At 42.4% G+C, this 23,483-nt stretch overlaps 1 protein-coding gene across 1 annotated transcript in view; it reads left to right on the top strand.

The window, feature by feature from the left end:
• LOC117462616 (titin homolog) overlaps positions 1-22,692 on the top strand; it is a 37,712-nt gene extending 15,020 nt beyond the window's left edge. The window contains exons 25-52 of the mRNA XM_034104889.2: positions 75-143; positions 1,665-1,733; positions 2,167-2,226; positions 2,323-2,397; positions 2,482-2,547; positions 2,632-2,700; positions 2,827-2,886; positions 3,053-3,127; positions 3,214-3,279; positions 3,364-3,432; positions 3,515-3,586; positions 3,688-3,753; positions 4,025-4,096; positions 4,411-4,473; positions 4,744-4,812; positions 4,900-4,965; positions 5,052-5,123; positions 14,051-14,113; positions 14,386-14,448; positions 14,542-14,601; positions 14,742-14,816; positions 15,068-15,124; positions 16,872-16,934; positions 17,035-17,109; positions 17,331-17,370; positions 17,586-17,637; positions 20,003-20,417; positions 21,184-22,692. Coding sequence (XP_033960780.1) covers positions 75-143; positions 1,665-1,733; positions 2,167-2,226; positions 2,323-2,397; positions 2,482-2,547; positions 2,632-2,700; positions 2,827-2,886; positions 3,053-3,127; positions 3,214-3,279; positions 3,364-3,432; positions 3,515-3,586; positions 3,688-3,753; positions 4,025-4,096; positions 4,411-4,473; positions 4,744-4,812; positions 4,900-4,965; positions 5,052-5,123; positions 14,051-14,113; positions 14,386-14,448; positions 14,542-14,601; positions 14,742-14,816; positions 15,068-15,124; positions 16,872-16,934; positions 17,035-17,109; positions 17,331-17,370; positions 17,586-17,637; positions 20,003-20,417; positions 21,184-22,692 — 3,630 coding nt within the window. The remainder of the gene's footprint in view (positions 1-74; positions 144-1,664; positions 1,734-2,166; positions 2,227-2,322; positions 2,398-2,481; positions 2,548-2,631; positions 2,701-2,826; positions 2,887-3,052; positions 3,128-3,213; positions 3,280-3,363; positions 3,433-3,514; positions 3,587-3,687; positions 3,754-4,024; positions 4,097-4,410; positions 4,474-4,743; positions 4,813-4,899; positions 4,966-5,051; positions 5,124-14,050; positions 14,114-14,385; positions 14,449-14,541; positions 14,602-14,741; positions 14,817-15,067; positions 15,125-16,871; positions 16,935-17,034; positions 17,110-17,330; positions 17,371-17,585; positions 17,638-20,002; positions 20,418-21,183) is intronic.
• The last annotated feature ends 791 nt before the right edge of the window (positions 22,693-23,483 follow it).

The raw sequence follows: 23,483 nt of genomic DNA, 5'->3' as shown, positions 1-23,483 counted from the left end.
GACTCGATGACAGACGTTAGAATGTTTCTCACACGCTGAGCGGCTCTCTGTTTCTGACCGTTTTCTTGTTTCAGGAGAATCTGTCGGCACAGAAAGATCTATCGGCGAGCAACGACAGTCTGTCTGAAGCGACCAACACGAAGGTCAGTTCACTTGTACAGACGGTCTCAGGCATCAGGGGAAATCTGTCTGTTGGGCTCCAGGAAATCAGTTGAATGAATACAAAATGTTCGGGATCTTTATTTGCAGCCCTTCGTATGGCTCAAATCTAATGTGGCGATGAAAGGTTCCCTGTTTGTAATACTGATACATGGGGAACGGAGGAGGACTTATTGTGGCGAACCGCCAGGGCCTTCAAGGTATTCACATCTGGAACACTCAGATAAAACAAACAAAATATCGATTTAATTATATAAATACAATTTAATAAAATGTATATTAAATGAGAATCGTATCTGTGTTGTTGATCTGTAATATCACAGTGTTACGTTGATTTGGTTTGACATTTTCAGTGGTTTTGTGTTAGAAAAGAAAGCAACCAATCAGATCTTGTTCTGGGTGTCTGGGTAGAATATCCTTCAACCAGGTATTCTACATCCTTGATAGGATGCCCTGGCCGTCGCACTGAATGAGAGCGTACGTTTGGACTGACAGTTTGATCAACCAATCATATATTGATTTGTAGCCAATGGCTCTTTCAGAGTTCCCCTCGGTTCCAGAGTGTTCTAGAAGGCCCTCTAGTTAACTGGCTCGAGGCAGAGGATCTAGATCAGTGTTTCTCAAACTTTTTCATACCAAGGACCACTTAACCAATAAAAAAACACTCGCGGACCACCTAACTCCACAAATATCCAAAAACACATCGTTTTTCTAGAACAGATTACAAATCGCCTGAAAATGGTACATACAAGATGAACTTTAAGCTTGCTCCATTGCGGAGATATTCCCGCAAGAGTGCGGAAAACTTAAATAAATAAATGTATTTCCAATATGAAATGTTACCAATATACTCACGGACCACTAGGGGGTGCTCACGGACCACACTTTGAGAACCACTGATCAAGATGAATGCGACAAAGCAATTCATGCCGTTTTATTGTTTTTACCGTTGAAATGACAAGTGCAACAGGTGAAGATGAAGTTGTTGCAGAATTGTTGTGAGTACCCTTTTCAAGACGACAATTCAGTGAAAAGACGGACATTATAATGCCGGCGGCGGCGGCGGAGGAGGAGGGCTGTGCGGAGGGCTGTGTGACTACAGAAGGTCCAGTTGTGATAGACACGGTTCGCCACTGTTCGCTTTTGTTACAACAAAAACATGCTAAAGGGGAAATCACACAAGAACACAGACAGTCCAGTTAAGATGTATTTACAGTACGAGTTTACAAAAATATCAAAAGTATCTACAAATATTAAGAAAATACATCGACCAAGAGTGCATCGTATCGTATTACTGAACATTACTGGACAACAATGCATTTAATTTGTTGTTTTTATTTCTTGTTTATTTTTGTGTTGTTTACTGTATAAATGTACAATTTTATATTTTTCTAAAACATGTCCTTATTGGAGTTACTGTATGTAAGGATTTTTGTAAGCGATTCGTTCTATGTGTGGAACGGGTAATGCATAAAGTTTATATACAAATGTCTTGTGTGTTTCAGGTGAAAGGAGGTTTCAGTGGATTGTTCAAGAGGTCGTCCACGCTTGAAGACAGTGCTGCTGCAGAGGAGGTAAGAAATGTGTTAAATGTTTTAATGAAATAAACACTTTAACTTCATATTTTGTATTTAGAATTATGGAGGCATGCTTGGAAGTCTTTTATGATCACTTTAATATTGTTTGGTGACCAACTTGTGTTGACACTAAGAATGAACTCATGATACATTTCTGTTAAAAATGCAGTAATTATTTTTCTGTCTTAGAATGATTTCTCTTTTTACATTAAAATCTGGAAAATGTTTCCCATTATTCTCCAAAAGTATGTGTTTATTTGTTCAGAAGTATTCCATTTTTTAATTAATGTAAGTAATACAAACAGTAATATTTTGTAAAATGGGAAATTATTCGTGACCTCTTCATCTGTGAAAAACAATAATTAAGGCAACTTTTATTTAGTATTCCCATATTTTATTAATTTGCTGACTTTTTGAAAACCCTTTACAGGACGAGTTGCTCGACAGCGATCTCTCCGCCAGCACTGAGAATTTATCTGGGAACAAACAGGTCAGAGAGTTACAAATCAACATCAATATTGACATGTTTAACTAAATGAAAGTTTACTTAATTAACTTCAAGACATTTCTCTTTACGTTTCATCAGGAGAAAGGTGGAAAGTTGTTCGGCGTTCTCCTTAAAAAGACTCCCAAAGCGTCCGGAGTGAAGGCAGAGACTCTGGTGAGTGTTTACTGAATGTGAAATACATTTCTGAACCTCCAAAAGATTCACCGTTTTCATAAAACATCAATGTCTGTGTTTCAGGAAGGAGAAGCCGAGAAAGAGCTGTCGGCGAGCAATGATGACCTGTCTGAGAATAACACACCTAAGGTGAGCAGCAGTGTAATGCGACGTAAACATGTAAATAAAATGTCTTCATGTGAGCGTTTAATGACGACCAATCTTATGTTTTAGGAGAAAAATATTTTCAGCAACATGTTTAAGAAGCCACAGAAACCTGCAGAGGGCGCTGCAGCAGACAAGGTACTGTGCTTTGATTATTCAGTTATGAAATGTCCTTTCAAGCAGGATGGAAAAATTAAAATGTACTTTTATTTAGTATTCCTCGATTTTTTTTTTTTGTGCTGACTTTTTGAAAACCCTTTACAGGACGAGTTGCTCGACAGCGATCTCTCCGCCAGCACCGAGAATTTATCTGGGAACAAACAGGTCAGAGAGTTACAAATCAACATCAATATTGATATTCAAGATTCAAGGCTTTATTATCATGTGCCCAGTAGCTACAGTGTACATATGGCAATGATTTTAACCCGTTTCCACGTGTTATTGGAAATACTTAATTAACTTCAACACATTTTTCTTTACGTTTCATCAGGAGAAAGCCGGAAAGTTGTTCGGCGTTCTCCTTAAAAAGACTCCCAAAGCGTCCGGAGTGAAGGCAGAGACTCTGGTGAGTGTTTACTGAATGTGAAATACATTTCTGAACCTCCAAAACTATTTCACCGTTTTCATAAAACATGAATGTCTGTGTTTCAGGAAGGAGAAGCCGAGAAAGAGCTGTCGGCGAGCAATGATGACCTGTCTGAGAATAACACTCCTAAGGTGAGCAGAAGTGTAATGCGACGTAAACATGTAAATAAAATGTCTTCATGTGAGCGTTTAATGACGACCAATCTTATGTTTTAGGAGAAAAATATTTTCAGCAACATGTTTAAGAAGCCGCAGAAACCTGCAGAGGGCGCTGCAGCAGACAAGGTACCGTGGTTGGATTCATTCAGTCATTACATTTACTCTTATAGATGGATATTTAATTCACAGTTTTCTGGTTTGAATTCAGGAGCTGGAGGTGAACACAGAAAAACTGTTATCTGGTAGCTGTGAGAATCTGGAGGACACCCCCGCCCCAAAGGTACTTCATCCTGAACAAACAAACAATTCAACATTAAATGAAACCAGAGCAAAGTGTTGACTGCATGAGACTTCTATTTTGTATGTGTATCTATGTTTTAGGAGAAAAAAGGAGGCCTGGCTGGCATCTTCAAAAGATCAGGGAGCATCGACAACCTGTTTGACGAGGTCAGTGCTTTACTTTTAATAAGATTTTGAATGCAGTAACATTCCCTGTAACTAAATACTTGTATACTTTACCTGTTTTACTGCACTGAGAGTTGCCAAAGAAATGCCGTTGTACTTTGTATGATGACAATAAAGATATATTCTATTCTATTCTTTTACTACTTTTACTTTAGTACAATTCCACTGTCGAATAAAGAAGAAAAAAAAGTAAACCGTATGCTTCGAAACATGGTTGGCAATCACATTAATCAATCCTGTTTTCACTCGTCAGGAGAAAGGCGGGCTGTTTGGTGGTCTTCTTAAGAAAACCCCCAAAGCGTCTGGAGACGAGGCGACAGCAGAGGTGAGAGTTACTCTGTTAGCATCACGTAGGTAGGTAGATGGGTAAGTAGGTGGGTGGGTGGGTAGGTAGGTAGGTGGGTAGGTAGATGGGTAAGTAGATGGGTAAGTAGATAGATAGATAGATGGGTAGGTAGATAGATAGATAGATAGATAGATAGATAGATAGATGGGTAGGTAGATGGGAACTTTAATTATCCAAATTTGGGAAATGTTTGCGTTAAAGCAGCATAAAAAACAATTTTTTTTTAAATGTACATAAAAGAAATGAAGACACAAGAAATAAACATTATAAACTGTCCATTCCTCTCTACCTAGGACAAGGACGACCAGAAGGAGCTGTTCGCGAGTAATGACAGTCTGTTTGAAAACAACACAAAGGTACTGTGTGCAAAAAAAGAAATGTCCCCACTATAAAATATTTAAAATCGATTATTGAATTGCACTACAACGTGCAGTTTCCCATGTCAATTAGAAAATACTAGAATATTTATTAGCTAGTTTGGATGAATACGTTTATTTTGTAATCAGGTTGAGCTTAAGAAATGCTAGTTTTACTCTGCTATTACTGTCTATTCTTGTTCATCTTAACTTTGACAAAGTACTGATGAAATTGAAATGTTCACTTACTCAGTGTTTTTCTGTTGTCAGGAGAAAAATATTTTCAGTGGCATGTTTAAAAAGACTCCTAAACCATCGGAGGGGACGACAACAGACGAGGTACAGCAGTGGCTCTACCTGCACATACATATCAATATGTATCACAACATTTGACTTTTTGTTTTATTCACTTGTTTTCCGGTTCAGGAATTAAACGAGGATACGAAGTTATCGGACAGTTGTGAAAATCTCTTGGAAGCAAACAAAGCAAAGGTGCACAAGTTGTCTCACATCTTCTGTTTTCTTTGTTCTGCTGTTAATTATTATTTAAATATTAACATGAGTATTTCATGTTTCAGGAGAAGACGGGAGGACTGGCAGGGATCTTCAAGAAGCCTCCAAAACCGTCTCTATGCGTAGTCACTGAGAAGGTAACCTAACAAACATGTTTTATTTATTTTGTATGTGGTGATGTGCATCCTTTGTGGTTGTTTAGCGGTCTGTGAAAAAACAGGTCTTGTTTTGCCGGTATTCACAATTACTGTGATATTTTAAAACAATGAAATAATATTTATTTCAATACTATAAATATGGTCATATCATGTGAACTCCAGCGTTACAGACTCTCTCTTCTCTTCCCTATGTTCATATTTTGAGCGTCTCATATATTTGACAAAAAGAGATAATAAATACACAAAATAACTAGTTAAGAAGTATAGTATTAATTATATTTATAAAACGGAAAAGTCAAATCAAGCAATCTGATTGGTTCTTAGCCGTGATATACTGAGCGTATACCACGGGTAGAATTGTAAGTTACTTTTCACAACGAGTCAGTATCCCTCCGCATCTGAGAAAAACAGTATACCGTTGGGCTGAAAAGCAAACTGCCTGTAGTTTGCTTTTCATACTGGAACAAGAAAGCAGCGGAGAAGTAACGGGGCAGAAACCCTCCTTTTTACGCAGCGGTCCAGACATAGACATCAAACGGCAAAACATATTCAGTGTGCAGTTCCTTTGGCCAGTGTGTGAACTATACCACGGTCTCCAGGGGAGCCGGGATTATTATTATTTTTTGCGGGGGGGGGGGGTAAATGCTGATCCGTGCATTAATAGCAACAGCACAGACATAGGCCTATTATAAAGAGAACATCTGTTGCACACCGGGTGGTGACACAGGTCTACATTTACATCAGGGATGGGCAACTTTGATGATGGTGGGGGCCAAATAATGTATGTACTGGCCACCAGGGGGCCGCAGATTCAATTGGAACACACAAAAACACAAATTCCACGTATTTTATGTAATTATTAACACATATACTAAGTTTGACATTTTCATTGATATGTTTCTATCTTTAAGGGAACATCCTCTAATAAGCTCACAAAACAAACATCAGTTCACAGAAATGTTATTTAATTTTTACAAGTGGCATGTTTGTATTGAACAGGTTATTTAACAGTGGAATACAACTTTTAAACTATTGGAAAGTGTGCATTAAGATTAAACAGTAACATGACATGAAGTCAGACCCCCCCATCCTCTCAGATCTGCCCCCCCCCCTCTCATCCACAGCAGAAAGCTGCGCTCACAGCTGCTCAGCCCAGCCGCACACCTGGGGCCTCTGGAAGCGGCGGGCGAGAATAAAACCTGCTCTAACATGACATAAACATGAACACTAACCCAGACATTAGTTGTCTAACTGGAATTTAAGAGACTTGTAGCCTGTCTCTGCTGACGCACAATAAGGGGAATGTCAACATCGATGCCAGTGCATCCAAGCTGCATCAGATGAAACAGCGTTTCGTCTGACAGTCTGTTTCTCTCTTTTGATTTGATGTGCTTCATCATGGAGAAGTTGCTCTCACATATGTATGTGCTCCCGAACATGCTGGCCTGTTTAAGCGCAAAATCTCTCAAGAGAGGGAAGCGAGTCTCGGGCAACAGTCTCCAAAACGACACTCCCCTCTCATTCCGTTTCATTTGGAAAAATAAGTCACCTTGTAGTTCGCACAGTTCCATTTGTAGTTCAGGTGGCTGGTCATTCACAACCGCTGAGATGGGGTCAGTGAAAAGCTGGATTGTGCCTCGCATGTCGTGGAAATCCTGAAAGCGATTGTTGAATTGATCCTGCAACATTTTAAGGGCTTCTCTGTAGCGGTGGATCGTCATCTCACATTCGGCCAATTCGGGGATGTCATTGCGCAGCTCTCCACATGCGGGGAAGTGTGTCAAATTCGGGGGATCTGACGCAAGGTTATCTCTGAACAGGCTGAGTTTCATCTGAAAACTATTCACATGACCAAAAAGGTCGGACACGGTCTGATCTTTGCCTTGCAACCGGACATTCAAGCAATTGAGATGTCCACTTATATCAGTGAGAAAGGCCATGTCACAGAGAAAGTGTGGATCCCTCAATGTGTCACAGTACGCACTTGCATCCGCAGTAAGGCTGTTCTCCAAAAACACGGGAATTTCGAGCCGCAGTGCGTAAAACCTCTCCAGGCATTTACCACGGCTCATCCACCTGATGTCTGTGTGCAGCTGTAAATCACCGTAGGCAGCATCCACCTCCTCTAGAAAGGCTGTGAATTTCTGATGATTTAGAGACCTGTTCCCCCCCCGAATCAGATTGGTAACTTTTGTTACCACATCCATGACATGTGTGAAGTTCAGACTCTTTGCACAGAGGGCCTCCTGGTGTATGATGCAGTGCAGTATCGGGCAATCCACACCACTTTGACGGAGAAGTCCAGCGAAGCCAGTGCGCCTTCCTTGCATTGATGGAGCCCCATCAGTAACAACGGCAGATATCTTGTCAAATCCACCATATTCGCTGACAACACCCTTCACTGCCTCGAAAATGTCTGATCCCTTTGTTGTGCCGTGCAGTGGTACAAGTTTGAATAGTTCCTCGTGTACATCAAATGACTCATTTATTGATCTTGCGTACACCAGTAGCTGGCTAACATCGGTAACGTCTGTACTCTCATCTAACGCTAACGAAAAGTATGAACAGTCAGACATGATTTGTTTCAGCTTTCCCTCCACATGACTTTGAATGTCAAAAATCCTGCGAGTCACTGTGCGTCGGGAGAGGGACACAGTTTCAAAATGTTTAGCCATTTTCTCATTTCCAAAGGCGTTAGCCATCTCAATCGCGCATGTTTTCACCAACTCTCCTTCTGAAAGTGGCTTCTTTGCTTTGGCAAGCTGGAGTGAGACAGCATATGATGCTTTCAGACTTGATTCTTGGACACTTGTGACCTGGGTGAAAAAGCACTGTTGTTTTTGTACTTTCCCTTTCAGGTCCGCTAGGATCGCTGCTCTGGCAGCCCCGGTGTACCCGTCATATTTTTCCTTGTGCACAGTGTTGTAGTGGCGGCTCAAGTTGCTTACTTTCATGACAGCAACGGTCTGCAAACATATTAAACATTGTGGTTTACCCCTGAATTCAGTGAAAAGATACTCGTTCTCCCACTTTTCTTGGAAAACACGATTTTCCTCAAATATCTTTCTCTTGCTCATGCTGACATCCACATAGGGCCGTGTTCATATGTTACCCGCTCTATCGAAATCAGTCGGAAGTCGCAACCAACGGCTGATTTCAAAATAAAAGTGGATTTGTGTAAAAAAACTAGTTTTTCGGGGTTCGTTACAGTTTGTTTTCATCTGATTTCAAATAAATACAGTCTTGACTTTTAGAATATTAAACTCGTTTTGCCAAATTCAAATTCATGATAAATACAACTTTGAAGCTTGTAACGGCATAATTACAAGCGGAGAACAGAGTAATTTAACGTCACAGCAGGCATAACAACAGCCGGTGTTTCTTGTGAGTTTCCCCCGGGAAACAAACACGTCAGAGATTATTTTTGCGGTATTTGGCTGCCGAACGAAATCACATATCAGTAATATAAGTTAAAAAAAATATATTATTATTTTTTTTAATTAATTTTTTTTTACATTTTTGCCCATCCCTGATTTACATGAAATGTCCCGATGGATCATGTTCATGTCAACAGATTTCCCGAGCATGTATGGGCTACGCAAACTTCAATCAACTTGATAATAAATAATCCACGGACCACCAATGTAACGTTTGACTGTTTAATGAAATCAACTTAAAATGACTCAAAAACAGGCTACATTGTTTCACATGGGCTATAGCCTATTATGGCTGTAGCCTACACAGAGCCGAACACACGCGATAAGAGCAGCCAGCGGCACCAACCATGAACAATATTAATATTAATAATACAGCTATAGCACAACACAACCCTCTCACTGCCTGGAGAGACGCGACGCCACACACACTACACAACGGCTCGTCTTCTTGTGTCTCTTCAGCCCCCAAGTTAACGTTAGCTGTCAAGTTAGCACTAGCACTGACCTTAGCTCCCTCCTCTCTCGGTTCTGTTGTAGCAGCAGTCACAACGTACGATATGCTACCACCAGCTACATTCGGTTGGTCTTCTTGATCAGGTTGTTTGGCCGTCTTTTTAAATAAATTGCCCAAGGTACTTGTTTTTTTCTTTTCGACATGTCAGCAGCAGCAACAACAATGCCTGGTAAACATGCTGTGCCAACTAAACGAGCTTGTGAGTGAGTGGGTAGTGGGTGGAGCTGCGGGCAGCGTGCAAGCAGGCGACACTTTTTTCATGAATCATAAACTCTAAATATAATTTTATTTCACTTATTTTACACCTTTGAAAAAAAAAACATGCCCAAAATGGAATTTATTTGGTCATCATATCAGTATTTTAGAGAGCTCCCCCCAAATTTCACAAACCATGTTCCCAGGGGAGCTCATGTCACCACTAGGGGAGCTATATCTCCCCCTGCTCCCCTCCAGTTCAATAGAGTCTGTCTGCAGACCGCAGCAAGGAGGCGTTTCCTATAGGGGCGTTTCCTATAGGGGCGTTTCCTATAGTGAACGACGGGAGCCGGCTCTCGCCCGCGAACGAGACGTTTTTTGTTTTGTTTTTGCGGAGGGATCTAGATCGGGATGAAGGGACATTATGCAATTCTTTCACACACACATACGGGTTTTGGGCCGAGGGCGACACCGTACTTCCGGTATGTGCCATTTCACGCGAGGTGCAAGCAGAATATCATAGTCTATTGCCTTAATCAATATCTAGTCAACTCTAAAATACCACATATATGCAATGGCATGATAATATTATTTTGACAAGTGGGGTATTCCCCTGGTGTTTCCAGAAGATAGATGTAGATGCTGCCAAAATCGACCGAAGGCCACTTTCGAGGGTCGTTTTTCCATACATCTGCAGGCAGTCTGTAAGGGCAATCGGACAACCCACACAGCTCTAGTTTACGCTGGTAACGACCGAGAGCACACCCCTCAAGGCCAGAGATGTAATCCGAAGACATGCAGCGATTTCTTCGGTTGTTAATTCAGAAAAAAAACCTAGTGCGCTCTGCCTGGCTACGTTAGCTAGCTGTTTACATTAGCACCTCCAGGATATTAGCACCTCCAGGAAAATGGGGGATTTATATATATATCTATGGCGCGCGTTGCATTGTGGGTAGCTCGTGACGTCACTGTGTGAAAGAATGTGCAATGTGGACATTATCCCGCTTATTACACACGGCCACATTCTCAACAAAGTAACGACATGACTCCCAATAATAATTGAAATGCTTTTATGGATTTAGAAAAAGATTTGATTGATTTAAAAAATAGTTTTTTGTATTGATTTAAATTGACATGCATCCGCTAAGAAAAGTAGTCCGTTGTTACTGTTTGAACTAACGTAACAACGGCAGGAACTGCTTCTATAGTGTTTTTGAGGAGCTTTTTGATTACAGATTTGAAAACATCGTTGCTTGCTTTAAAAGTAGCGCAATTCATGATGTCAAACCTTGAAAGATATCCCTGCCCTAATGCCAAAAGTAACTGGCAACTGAATATATGTCGCCGTAGCTATGATGTCTATGTCTGGACCGCTGCGTAAAAAGGAGGGTTTCTGACCCATTACTTCTCTTCCTACTTTTTGTCCCCCTCTTCTCCCCGCTGCAGCCTAGCAGTTGATCTCAAAGCACGCTCCCCTCTCCTGCAGGGAGAAAAACTATATTTATATAGGTTGATACAGTAGCCCCTTTTTTTAAATAGTTTTTATAGGTGTTGCCATCTGTTTTGTGTAGCGTGGTTCTACAAGCAAGTCAATGCATTCATTGGGTGGTATCAGAGAGTTACACGGGTCTGTAAATGCAATGAAAACAATTGGCCACAGCAAATAATTTATATTAAACATGTAATTTTTACTTTTGAATACTTTAGCACAAAGGATGTCTTGAATAATTTAAGTGATATATGTGTACACATATAAATCATTAGTCAAAACAGCGCTACATTTGATTTAATTAAAAGGTATAATATGTGGTAAACTGAAGAGCCCTTTGGGAGCCGAAAGAGCCGGCTCTTCTTGGTGAGCCAGATGATCCGGCTCAGCAAGAAGAGCCGGAATTCCCATCACTAGAACAATGACTTCTTCTGCGAGGATTTATAAAAGCAGCTGGATAAAAAAAGTTAGGAAACGCCCCTATAGGAAACGCCTCCTTGCTGCGGTCTGCAGACAGACCCATCTCCTCCAGTTCGCACCCTGCCTTTGGCATTAGGGCAGAGATATCTACTTTCAATTGTTTGACATAATGAATTGTGCTACTTTTAAAGCAAGCAACGATGTTTTCAAATCTGTAACCAAAGAGGTCCGCAAAAATACTATCGGCCAATCAGATTGCTTGATTTGACTTGTCAGTTTTATAAATATATTTACATGTCTTCCGCGGATACAAGCGGCCGAGATGGGTTTCCTCCGCCGGGTGGCTGGTGTCTCCCTTAGAGATAAGGTGAGAAGTTCGGTCATCAGGGAGGGACTCGGAGTTGAGCCGCTCCTCCTTCGCGTCGAAAGAAGCCAGTTGAGGTGGTTCGGGCACCTAGTTAGGATGCCACCTGGGCGCCTCCCTAGGGAGGTGTTCCAGGCACGTCCAGCTGGGAAGAGACCAAGGGGTAGACCTAGGACCAGGTGGAGGGATTATATCTCTTCGCTGGCCTGGGAGCGCCTTGGGATCCCCCAGTCACGGCCCGTCTACACTACAGCGTCGAAAGCTCCAAGCAGCTCCAAGCTGCCCATTCACTTTCAATGGGGTGACGTCACGTAGCCGCGCTTTTTCGCCGAACTGAATTGTGGGTAGCAGAGCGAGGCGTCTCAGGCGACCCAGGCGACCAGAAGTTGAACATTGTTCAACTTCTGGTCGCCTGGACGCCGGAGTAGCCAGCGCCAGCCAATCAAATCCCGTTTCCCAAAATCTGACAGCTGAAGCGCCAGCCAATCAAACCGCGTCTAAGCTGGGAGAGATATCCCGCCGTTCATTTCTATATTTCAAAAAAAGTCGGAGGAGAAACTAACTATCACCGTAGCAATCACCCGGTTTTGTATGACCAGACCCTCTTCACCTACCGGGACACAAACCGGAGGAACCAGCATGGAGGGAGGTGGCAGAGGCAGTGGGGGGAACTGGTAGGTTTTCGCCTGTTTGGGGAGTTTATATATATATTGCTCGCATAAAATCCCCGGGGGTTTTTGCTTTGTATGTCGGGGGCGGGAGATTCATGTGATTGGTTGTTGGTCGTGTTGCTTGAATAAAATCCCCAAGCTCCAGACACGCCCAGCTCCAAGCTATTTTTGGAGCTGTAGTGTGGACGCTGCGTCAGAGCTGGTTGATGTCGCCAGGGAAAAGAAAGTTTGGGGCTCTCTGCTGGAACTGCTACCCCCGCGACCCGACCACGGATAAGCGGGAGAAGATGGATGGATGGATGGATGGATGTCTTCCGTTACGGAACAAACTTAGTTACAAAGCATAAGATGGAAACATTTAAGATTAACTTCAACCTCCGGGGGGGTCTTACTATGGAGGAGTGGATTGAGGAGTGCATATCTCCAGAAAAAAAAGCACCTAAACGACGACATGCAGAGCTACGTGAAGAGCAGGCAGACCAGCTGGAAAAGTACCACCATTCAAAAGCTTTCTGATGCGGGTCTTGAAACAAAGCAGAGCAATTATGACCATTAGTGGCCACAGGTGCGAAAGCTCTCTCCAGAGCTACTGGAAGCCGAATCTCGAGGACCGGAGAAAGTGGAGTGAATATTCTCACCACGCCAAGCAACAGCCTAGAACAACCTCAACAAGTAACCACGTAAGCCATGCTACTGATGCTGGACAGATTTTCAGTGGCTGCACAATAAACGGCAACATACAAATGAATGTAAATAAATAGCCAAATAATGGATCTACGCTCTCTGTCTAATATGTTCGCTAGCTGTTACGGCCCCTACACACGGCGGCGTGCGTTGCCGCTTCAACGCTTCTGCCCATTCACTTTGAATGGGGTGACGTCACGATTCGCCGAACTGCATTGCGGGAGCAAAGCGTAGCTTCTCTCGAGGTGCTCGCTGCAAAAGTAGAGCAATGTTCTACTTTTGCCGCCTCGACGGAGGCGTCAGCCAATCAAATCCCTCGTATGTAAATCTGACAGTACAAGCAGTAGCCAATCAAACCGGGTGTATGTTGGGAGAGCCAGACCGCAGTTATTTCCCATATGTCAACAAAAGGAGGAGAAAATGATCGTGGCGGTAGGGAACATACAGGGATACAAACCGGAAGAGCCAGGCATGGGGGGAGGTGGCAAAGACAGTGGGGGAAACTGGTAGGTTTTCGCTTGTTTGGGGAGTTTATATCCAGTGTATTTCGTTTGAATGGACAGCTAGCAAGCATAGACAGTATATTTAGCCAGCATGGATGTAGCATGAATGCTTTGCTTTGTATGTCCGGGGCGGGACATTCATGTGGTTGGTTGTTGGTCGGGCTGCTCGCGTTGATTCCCCAAGCTCAAGACACGCCCACCGCCAAGCGGTAACGCACGCCGCCGTGTGTAGGGGCCGTTAGTGTTGTTGCATAGCAACCACCTCGCACTATGTTTCGCGCAGAAGGCAACGGAGGGACCATTTTATTTTGAACATCATTATTTACTAATAACAACTATTTAAATTAGAGTGTGTACTTTTTTCTTCATATTGCCACACTTGGTAACCGTTTTATAAAAGCCGAACCACGCCCCTTAGCTGTGATATAATGAGCATATACCACGGCATGTCGTGAGCTATTGCTTAAATATATATTTTAAAATATGTTTATAGCTATAATATTTTAATGGTGATTATTTTGCTCCAACAATCATGCAGAGAAATGTGTGAAAGCCGTACACAGGGATAAATGATTGAGGTAAATAACTTCCAGAAAGCTAAAACAAATAAGTTTCTTTTTGTTTTTCAGGACCCTCTCAAAGACACAAGCGATCTTTACGGCAGCTGCGACAGCCTGCCAGGATACGGAGAGGTGAGAGTCCCAATGTCTGTGGACGAGAGCAAGGTTAAAACAACACAGACGAGATCATTCAAAACAAATTATAACATTTTGCAGGATTAAAAGTTTCAGCAATGTAATTATAAGAATGTCTAAAATAATAACCACAAGAGATGGAACCAATGAGTAAGAATTAAAACTCAGACAACAAATGATGAGCCACTTTGGTTTCTTCTCAGAGATGGTTTCCACACAAAGGTTTGAGTGGTATTGACTTGTTGTTGTTGTTTATTTTTACTTTAAAGGATGATCTTTCAGCACTCGGTGAATTGTCCAACAGTAACGATAATCTTATTGAAACCACAAAGGTGAGTCTTGATGTAGAGTGCGTTATACAGGTTGATTGTATTTCAATATTTAAGACTTTTTTAAATCAAATTCATGTTTTATTTTTGTAACAGGAGAAAAAAGGAGGGTTCGCTGGAATATTCAGGAGGATGCCCAAAACAATTGAACAACAGGTACGACATTATCGGCACTGATAGGCATCAAATACATTTATTTATTATATTCTGTTTAATTATAAAGGATCTCAAATGTGTACTTAAATACAATACTTGGTTAAATGTACATGTCTGGATATCTCTGTGTTCATTTGCAGGACAGCGAGGACTTGGAGGCACCGACCGGAGGCGTCGGGCTGAGGCGCAGGAAAACCATCAAGAAGAAAAAAAGAGTGAGTTGTTGTTGTTGTTGTTGTTGTTGTTCAGCAAAACGGAAATCTATTATTATTATTATTATTACATCCATTCTGTAGCTGTGACAGAAAGCCTCAGGAGTGTTGGCAGCTATTCTTCTCAGTGGTTTAGATTTTATATCATGAAGAGATTACTTTTATCTTGCTCTTCCAGTTTGCTCTTAATTTTGATGTTGAAATGCATTTTCTCATTTACAAAACTTCTTTTCTTTTCTTGTTTTGTTTCTCAGGTCGTCTCATTCAGAGTCAAGACAACTCGCCCCAAAATGTCAAAGTTGAACTTACAGGTATGTGTTCTAGTTATTCCTCAGTTATAACAATAGACTGTATGAAATAGGGATGCACGATATATCGTGGCGTGACGATAATCGCGATATGCGCATGCGAGATAGTCACATCGCAGGTCGTGCGATTTTCAGGGTTGCTACGGTGATTGAAAACCTGGAAAAGTCATGGAAATTCAAAAGGGAAATTCCAGGCCCTGGAAACGTTTTGGAAAACAATATTTTTCCCAAAGTTTTGGAAAAGTCATGGAAATATAACTAAAGTTGCATCAAATATAATTTATATTTTATCGAATTGCCGATATAGTAATACTATAACGATAGTAAATACTGTATCGTAATGAAACGTAAAATGGCATTGAACTGTCGAGGTATTTTGCTGGTGAGAGATTTTTCGAATCACGCCTTTTAGTCTACAGTGCTTTAGTCTGTAGAAGCTAGTAAGCCTACTATTTGATTTGTTTTAGAAAGGCACGACATGTTTCATATGCAGAACTTATTTTCCAGCTTACCATGTTAAAATACAAATGTTTCAGTGGTACCGCTGAGAAAGAGTAATATTTGGTCATGGAAAATTAGGTAAAGGTCATGGAGAGGAGAAAAGTCATTGAAAATCTTTGGTGAAAAAGTGTATGAAGCCTGGATTTTATTTATTTACTTATTTTTATTTAATTTTTTAGGACATGCGATATTAAAGGTGGGGTAGGTAAGTTTCAGAAACCGCCTCGAGATACACTTTTTGTTATATTCCATGGAATGCTCTTAACATCCCGATAGCAATGAATATCTGAAGTGCTTTGACAAAAAATCCGTTAAAAAATGTCATCTGTGTAATACTGTAAAAAGTACAACCAATCCAATCGATTGGTTGTACTTTTTTACAGTATTGGATGGTCTGCCTGCCTGTCAGCCTTCCATCGGGGCACAAACTTATCTCGTGCCCTCATTGGTCATGTGCTCGTTCGTGTGTGTTGGAGGAGGGGCTCTGTAAGGAAGTGGCAGATTTTCTCCGGTTGTGTATTTTCAAATTCTAGCGATCTCGAGCCGGTTTCTCAAACTTACCTACCCCACCTTTAAGTAGGCAAATTAACTCAAACACGTCATGTTACAATTATTTTTCTGCTTGCTACAAAAGGAAAACTCGCGCGGCTCTCATGTCAGGGTTACTTGAGTGAGTGACATGCTGGCTCTGCACGCACAGCAAACCACCAATCACAATCAAACCTCCAAAGCAAAGGGACCCGGTGATTAAAGGTAAAAACACTGAATAAAGTAGTTTCATGCGTTTCTCCAGGGCAGTAAGGCGCTGCTAACCGAGCTAGCTCAGCTTGTTGCTCTGATAACTTAAGATCCAGACGTCCGTGACTAAAATCCTTCATCCGGTTAAATATAGTTAGAAAAAATACCAATTGTATAGCATTAAAGTTCAAGAAAGGATGGTTTGCGGACAAAAAATCGTAATATATATCGCAGGGGGGGGAAATATTGCAATGTCAGTTTTTTCCAATATCGTGCAGCCCTAGTATGAAATATGGAATATTCACCAAAGTCAGATCTGAAACGTTGTGCAATAAAGAAACATGTTGGAAATGTTTTCCATTTATGAATCTTTTTCTGACCGTTTAAATTCTTGTTAAAGCTGTTTTTGATAACTTACACATTTACCGTGGATCAGTCCATGAGGTCATCGTTTTTTTTCAAATGAATGTGTGTTCAAGTTGTTCAATTTGACAGCGTTTTTCCTCCACAGGGTTCAGACAAGATGGCTGATATTCAGGAAGTTGTTGAGATGCAGGATCTGAACCCAGCACAGGTTAGCATGATGATATTATTAAAAAGAGTCTGTCTGATGCTAACAGACAAACCCTTTAAAGTGAGTGTTGTGAAAGTGTTGTTGTGTTTGTTTTGTATAGGACAGCACTGTGTACGTGCAGAACGTGGAGATGGCAGCTTATCCCACTGGAGAAAACCCTCTGGGAACTGAGCCGGTGAGTCTTTCTCTCCTTTTGGTTCGGTTTATTCGGTCTGGCCTTTTATTTAGCATAATCTTTACTTTAATGTGTATATTCATGTATGGTGCCACAAATAGAGATCCACCGATACCAAATTCTGTGCAATAAAAAACTATCATCGGCACATGTGTGCATTTTGACCGGCAAAAAAAAGTGCATCTGTGATTTGTTTTGTTGACTATTGTCTCTTTTTTCAGGAAAGTGATGAATTGACGCAATGGTGGAACACAGTAAAAGGTCAGTGTAATGTTTGTTCATTACTTTGGTTTCTGTTTGTTTAGCGAGTCAACAGGAGAAAACCACTGATTCATGTTTACACAAAAAGAATGTTACTTTATTATCAAAGTCATTAAAAATAAGATTAGAGAATCAGCACTGAAAGTCAGTAACAAAAACCGGTGTCATGTATTTTCTCCATGTACTAACTGCCATGTCTCTGCTGTGGCTCGCAGGTTGGGCAGAGTGGAACGAGAACTCTAACTTACAGCAGGAAGATGAGGAAATGTAAGCACATTTTTGGGACATTTTCATTCACATTTACCCAGAAGATATTATTTCTAATGATATCTATCACATCTGTAGAAAGCACTGTCACTATTGCAAGGAAGCTCGATGACTCATAAAAGTCGAGAGACAGCTTGAACTAACTAAAAACAGATGAACCCGAACTAACCAACATGAACGCATCATCAATGGTCTGCTGCTTCTCCGGGTGCCGGTTGAGTCAAAATCAATCAAAACGTTTTTTTAATGAGGAATTATCGTTATGCTCTGCTGGGTTAAAAGAAAGGGAATGATAATGAATAATTCTGTCACATTGTCCAGCTGGTCTACAGAATCAGAATCAGGTTTATTGCCAGGTAGGTTGATACTGTACGGACGAGGAATTTGACTTGGTGCTCTGGTGCATACTTTACTTATTTTAGCTGGTATGATTATGAAATTGTTAATAAAGGCTTTCTTTAGAAGTAGGGTTGAATGAATCATTATTGTCCAATATTTGTCAAAGTTTGGTGTAGTACGTATTTATCTTTGACCACCTGCATATTTCCCTTTGGACACCTTCACATTTCCCTTTGGACACCTTCACATAGGAAAAGGCCATTTCTTAGACATAAAAGCTTCTAAATGTAACTAGCGCACCATACTTTTAGTTCAGGGGTGTCCAAACTGCGGTCCGGGGGCCAAATGCGACCTGCGGACCATTTTGAATCGGCCCTCAGCAAATTAAAAAAGTACAACGTAAGTAGGGCTGCACGATTTGGGGAAATAAACTAATTGCGATTTTTCTGACAGATATTGCGATTCAATTTGCGATATTTGTTTTTAAGCGACCCAGCGGAAGTTTATTGTAAAATGCGGCCATATCTCCGGCTAGGAAGGTCGCATCAACGTGCTCCCGTCTCTAGCACCCCCGCAGCCCGAGCTACGAGTGAAAGAACTAAACTTACAGTCAACCTTCAGTTTAAGTTTCACCCTGTAGTAATAATAATAATAACAATAGATTTATTTTGTTAGCGCTTTTACAGGTGCTCAAAGACGCTTTACAGATATAGTGAAAAGAACAACAAATACATATATAGTTAAAGTCAAATAATACAAAAACAATCACACATTAAAAGCCAGATTGAAGAGGTGAGTGCTTTGAAGGTGGTGAGGTCAGTGCAGTCTCTGATGGGTTGGGGGAGTGAGTTCCAGAGGGAGGGGGCAGCGACGGAGAAGGCTCTGTCCCCCCAGGTCCGGTGCTTGGTGCGGGTGCATGGATAGGAGGTTGGCTTCGGATGAGCGGAGGCAGCGGGAAGGGGTGTGGTGGTGCAGCAGGTCTGTGAGGTAGGGGAAGGGGTGTGGTGGTGCAGCAGGTCTGTGAGGTAGGGGAAGGGGCGTGGTGGTGCAGCAGGTCTGTGAGGTAGGGGAAGGGGTGTGGTGGTGCAGCAGGTCTGTGAGGTAGGGGGGGGGGCTGATTGTTGAGGGCTTTGTGAGTAATGAGGAGGACTTTGAAGTGGATTCTTTGACGGACGGGGAGCCAGTGGAGGTTCTGGAGGACGGGAGTGATGTGGATGTAAAACATGTGATGGAGCGTTACTAACCTGACTCAGATGGTTTCACCAAACCATCTAGGAAAGCTCCATTGGAAGCCATTTGGAAAAGAGCAGGCACTTTCAAAAATACTTGGCAGGTGATTGGATCAATCTGTCTATCATGGGCCACTTCTGATTGGTTAACAATGACTGGTACATGTGGAGCACTGCACTTCTGATTGGTGTGGATGACACAAGAAGAAAAAACTAAATAAAAAAAACTAAAAGAAATCGCAGGCTTTGCAATTTGATAATTGCATTATTTAAAATTTAAAATGGATTAATCGTTCAGCCCTAAATGGAATACGGCCCACAAATGAAACTTGTGCTTTTCTTATATTGTACTTCTTAAATATAAATGTAAACAAATATTACACAGTAGTATTCATGTGTTAATAAGACTACTTTTTAAAAAGATTCAGTCAATTCAAGTTGGAAACATATTCTAACAAATCTTAGTTAACCAGTTTGAAATAGACCCTTCATATTTCCCCTTATTATAATCACGCTGAGGCTCCTGTTTTAAGATGAATGAACCCCTCTGGAGAGCTGTGAGGCTGTTGTTTTCTTAAAGCATATTCATGTATGAAGCCTAATTTACCTACATTGTGCTATAACTTAACTTACGAGGCAATATACCCCACCTCTAGTGAGTGGCTCAGCCCTTCGTATATCTTTCTGTATGTGGCCCTCGGTGAACCCCCCCCCCCCCTGTCTTAGACATACAAGCTTCTAAATGTACCTGGTGCAGCACACCTTTAGTTTCAAGCCTCCCTCATGTCTCTGTGCAGGATGATGGAGCAGGCGGCAGATCGAGTCTACATGGCCGCCCGTCTGTTCGTGCGTCTTTTCAACAAGCGAGGGGCGTCCTTACAGCATCGAATCCTGGAGCTGATGGCTCTGGCCGACGCTGCGGATGAATTCCACAAGAAGACGGTGCAGGCTGCGGTGGGGGGGGGCGTGGCCAGTGTGGCGGGCAGCATCGCAACAATCACTGGCCTCATCCTGGCTCCTTTCACTATGGGCGCCTCTATTATCGTGACGGCGGTGGGGATCGCCGTGGCGACGGCCGGCAGCATCACCTCGGCAACAGCCAACATCACGGACACAGTTCACTCCAACATGGACCGGAAGAATCTGGAGAAAATGATCCAGGGATACCAGGAGGAGATAAAGGACATTAGGGAGTGCATGGAGTTCGTGCAGGTGAGGACATTTAGTGGCTTGTAAGTCCTTCTTCTCTGGTTGTCAGAGAATAAATGTGGCGCAGCAAGGGTCATAGCACTGTCATATATCTCTTTAACGTGTATGTCTTTATGTAAAAAGACTCCCGAGTATCAACATCTATAAAAGCCTAAAAAATGTTTTATATACAAGACTTTAAGTATTTGTGAGTTTAACATGAGAAGAGTTTAAGGAACGTTATACCAACAGGTGTGTGTTAGCTTTGTTAATGAACTACACATGAAGATAGTTTAGTTAGACGGTAGATTCATTTCACATTACAATAGTTATGGAAATAAATTAAAGTTAAAATGTGGCTGTGTAACATACTGAAAAGGTTATTAACCAAATAAAGTGTTGTAGGCATAAGATTATTCGCCGTTGCCAACACTACATATGAGAGAAGAGACACCCACTCTTCGTTGTCTAAGGATGTCTTCTCCGGATCACATGCACTATTTCCCCCAGATATTCATGCCGAAATTCGGTTCTTTCATTCGGGATAATTACTTTTGTCCTCCTGTAGTTTTAACACCAGATACTTGAAATGAGAGTAACTTTAACCCAAGTTGTTTTATGTATTCCTGGTGAATTCTAAGAAAGAAGTGGTGTGATGCCAGTGAGCAATAGCTCTTAAAAATCACAGAAAGAACTTCAACCGTCGTAGTGTCCCTTAACATTTATTTTTTGAATGATATACTTTCTGACACGGTTCTCACTTTCCTTTCTTGTCTGTGTCGCTTCGTAGGCCGGTATGGCCACCCTGCAGGAGTGGGACTTTGAGAAATACTCCCAGAGCGCTGCGAAGAAGGCGATGAACCACAACCTGAAGCACGTGATGAAGGAGGGCGGCCGCGCAGGGAAGGCCCTGATGATCAACACGGATAAACTCATCAGCACCGTGCAGGTTCTGGGAGTGGCAGGCGGAGCCGCTAAAGCTGCGCAGGCCATCAGCGTCACCACGGGCGTCATGTCGGGGCTCTTCCTCGCTCTGGACGTCTTCTTCCTCGCCAAAGACTCTCACGAGCTCCGCAAGGGCGCCAAAACTAAATTTGCCACCAAAATCAGGGACGTGTGCAAAGAACTACAAGATGGCCTCCTGGATCTGAACAAGGTGAAGACGCAGCTGCAGAAGACCATGGACGGCATCGAGGTGGAGGAGTTCGAGGAGATCGTGGAGGTGGAGGAAGAGGTGGACGACGATTTAGAGTCTGATCCCAAGAAGCTGGCGGAGCTGGAGCAGGAGCTGGACCTCATGGAGGAGAAGATGGACAAGAAGGTGGAGGAGCAGAAGAAGATTAAAGAGGTGGAGAAGGCCAGTGTGAACAAGGAGAAAAAGGAGGAGAAGCGTGTGAACGAAAAAGGAGAGGGACTTAAGAACAAAGAGGAAATAGAGGAGGAAATGAGAAAAAGGGATGCCATGACGGAGAAGGAGAGTACGAAGGGAAAAGGTGACGGAGAAAGCAAGATGGAGAAGATTTCTGCTGAGGCAAAAGAGCAGAAACTGGAGAAAGCGACTAAAGAGGAGGTTTTGAAAGAACAACCAGAGAAAGGAAAGAAGAAAGACAAAGAAGTGGAGAACCGAATCACAGCCGGTAAAGAAAAGCACGAGAGCAATCGAGATCAGACCAGAGAGGACAAAAGTGCGAATAAAAAGACGGAGGAGAAAAATAAAGCTGGGAACGAACAGGAGGAGATGAAGGGCAGATCAGGTGATTCAAAATACTCTGAGAGGGTAAACCCGGAGAGAGAGAGTAAAAGGAGCAGCAGAGAGACGGGGGAGAGTGAGAGGAGCGACAAAGATCGATCCCACAGGAGCGAGAGAGGAAGCAAACGCGAAACTTTAGACATCGATAAGGAGAGGAAACAGAGCGAGAGTTCTGAGAGCTGGAGGAGGAGGGGGGAGGAGGAGGAGAGAGGAGGGAAGGACTGGAGGGCTGAGGCGGCAAAAGGGAGAGAAGGAGGGGAGTCTGAGAGAGGGACGAGAAGGGAGGAACACGGGAACGTGAGGAAGGAGTCGCATAGAAGTCAGGAAGGGGCGTCGAGGAAGGAGGGAGGGGGCAGCAGGGAGGAGAGGAGAGGAGGGAAGGAGACTCCTCACGATGAGGAACGAGTGAGGAGGTTTGAGAGAGCAGGAGGTGAGGAGGGGGGGGGGGGGGGGGGGGAGGGAACGAGGAGAGGAAGTGAGAGAGCGAGAGGGCTCAGAGGGTCCAGACCTCGATCCAAAGCGATGCTGGAGGACGGACTCAATATCTAAATAGTTTACCTGTGGCATTTATTTTATATTAATACGCACATTATCATATAAAACCACTTGTGCCAAAATATTAGTTTAGAATGATAATGGGAAAATGCTAAATGTGTTCCTGTTCGACTTTGAGACATAAAATATCATCTAAAGAAAAAAGTGATGTTCCAGAAGACTAGGTATAGTATAACGAAGGTTTCAGTCCTGGGATCAAGCGGTTTAAAGGTTCACTTTGGGTTAAATCGCCAAAGACAAGTTTTCCTTGTAAAGTGAAACATCAATGAATCGAGGAGTCATGCTGGCTCCGCTATCAAGCTTCAGGTTTGTACGATTTAGAGTTTTTACAGGAGAGAAATGGAAAACCTGATCGGTGTATGTCTTTAAATCTAGGATTGCTCTCTCTCCAGTTCCCCGTTAATATTGCGGGAGAACATGGTGTCGTTTCGTTGTAAAACCTCGACCAGTTATTTCAAATGTGAGACCGTATTCTTCTCAGAAAACGTAGGAATGAAGAATAGACTTGATAACAATTACGTTGAAATGTTGTAAACGTCCTAAAGGAAAGCCAACATTAGCTTCAGCTGAACGTGCAGCTTGTCTCAAAGTACATTTGGGCATGTCAACACGTGTGATTTACGCATGTACAGTGTTGAGGTCGACTGGGACAAACGTCTGATCCCATCATTTAATCACTGGAAATGTAGCGAGCTGTTCTGGGTTCACTTAAACACCGATTCATCAAACGTTTGGGTTTAGCTTCTGTAAAGAAAGTGAAGACCCTGTGTGTAGAAATGTTACGT

The sequence above is a fragment of the Pseudochaenichthys georgianus genome, chromosome 17 (assembly GCF_902827115.2).
Source record: "Pseudochaenichthys georgianus chromosome 17, fPseGeo1.2, whole genome shotgun sequence".
Taxonomy (NCBI): Eukaryota; Metazoa; Chordata; class Actinopteri; order Perciformes; family Channichthyidae; genus Pseudochaenichthys; species Pseudochaenichthys georgianus.
Note: the sequence above shows the minus strand (reverse complement) of the source record. Positions and strands in the feature narration are given on the sequence as shown.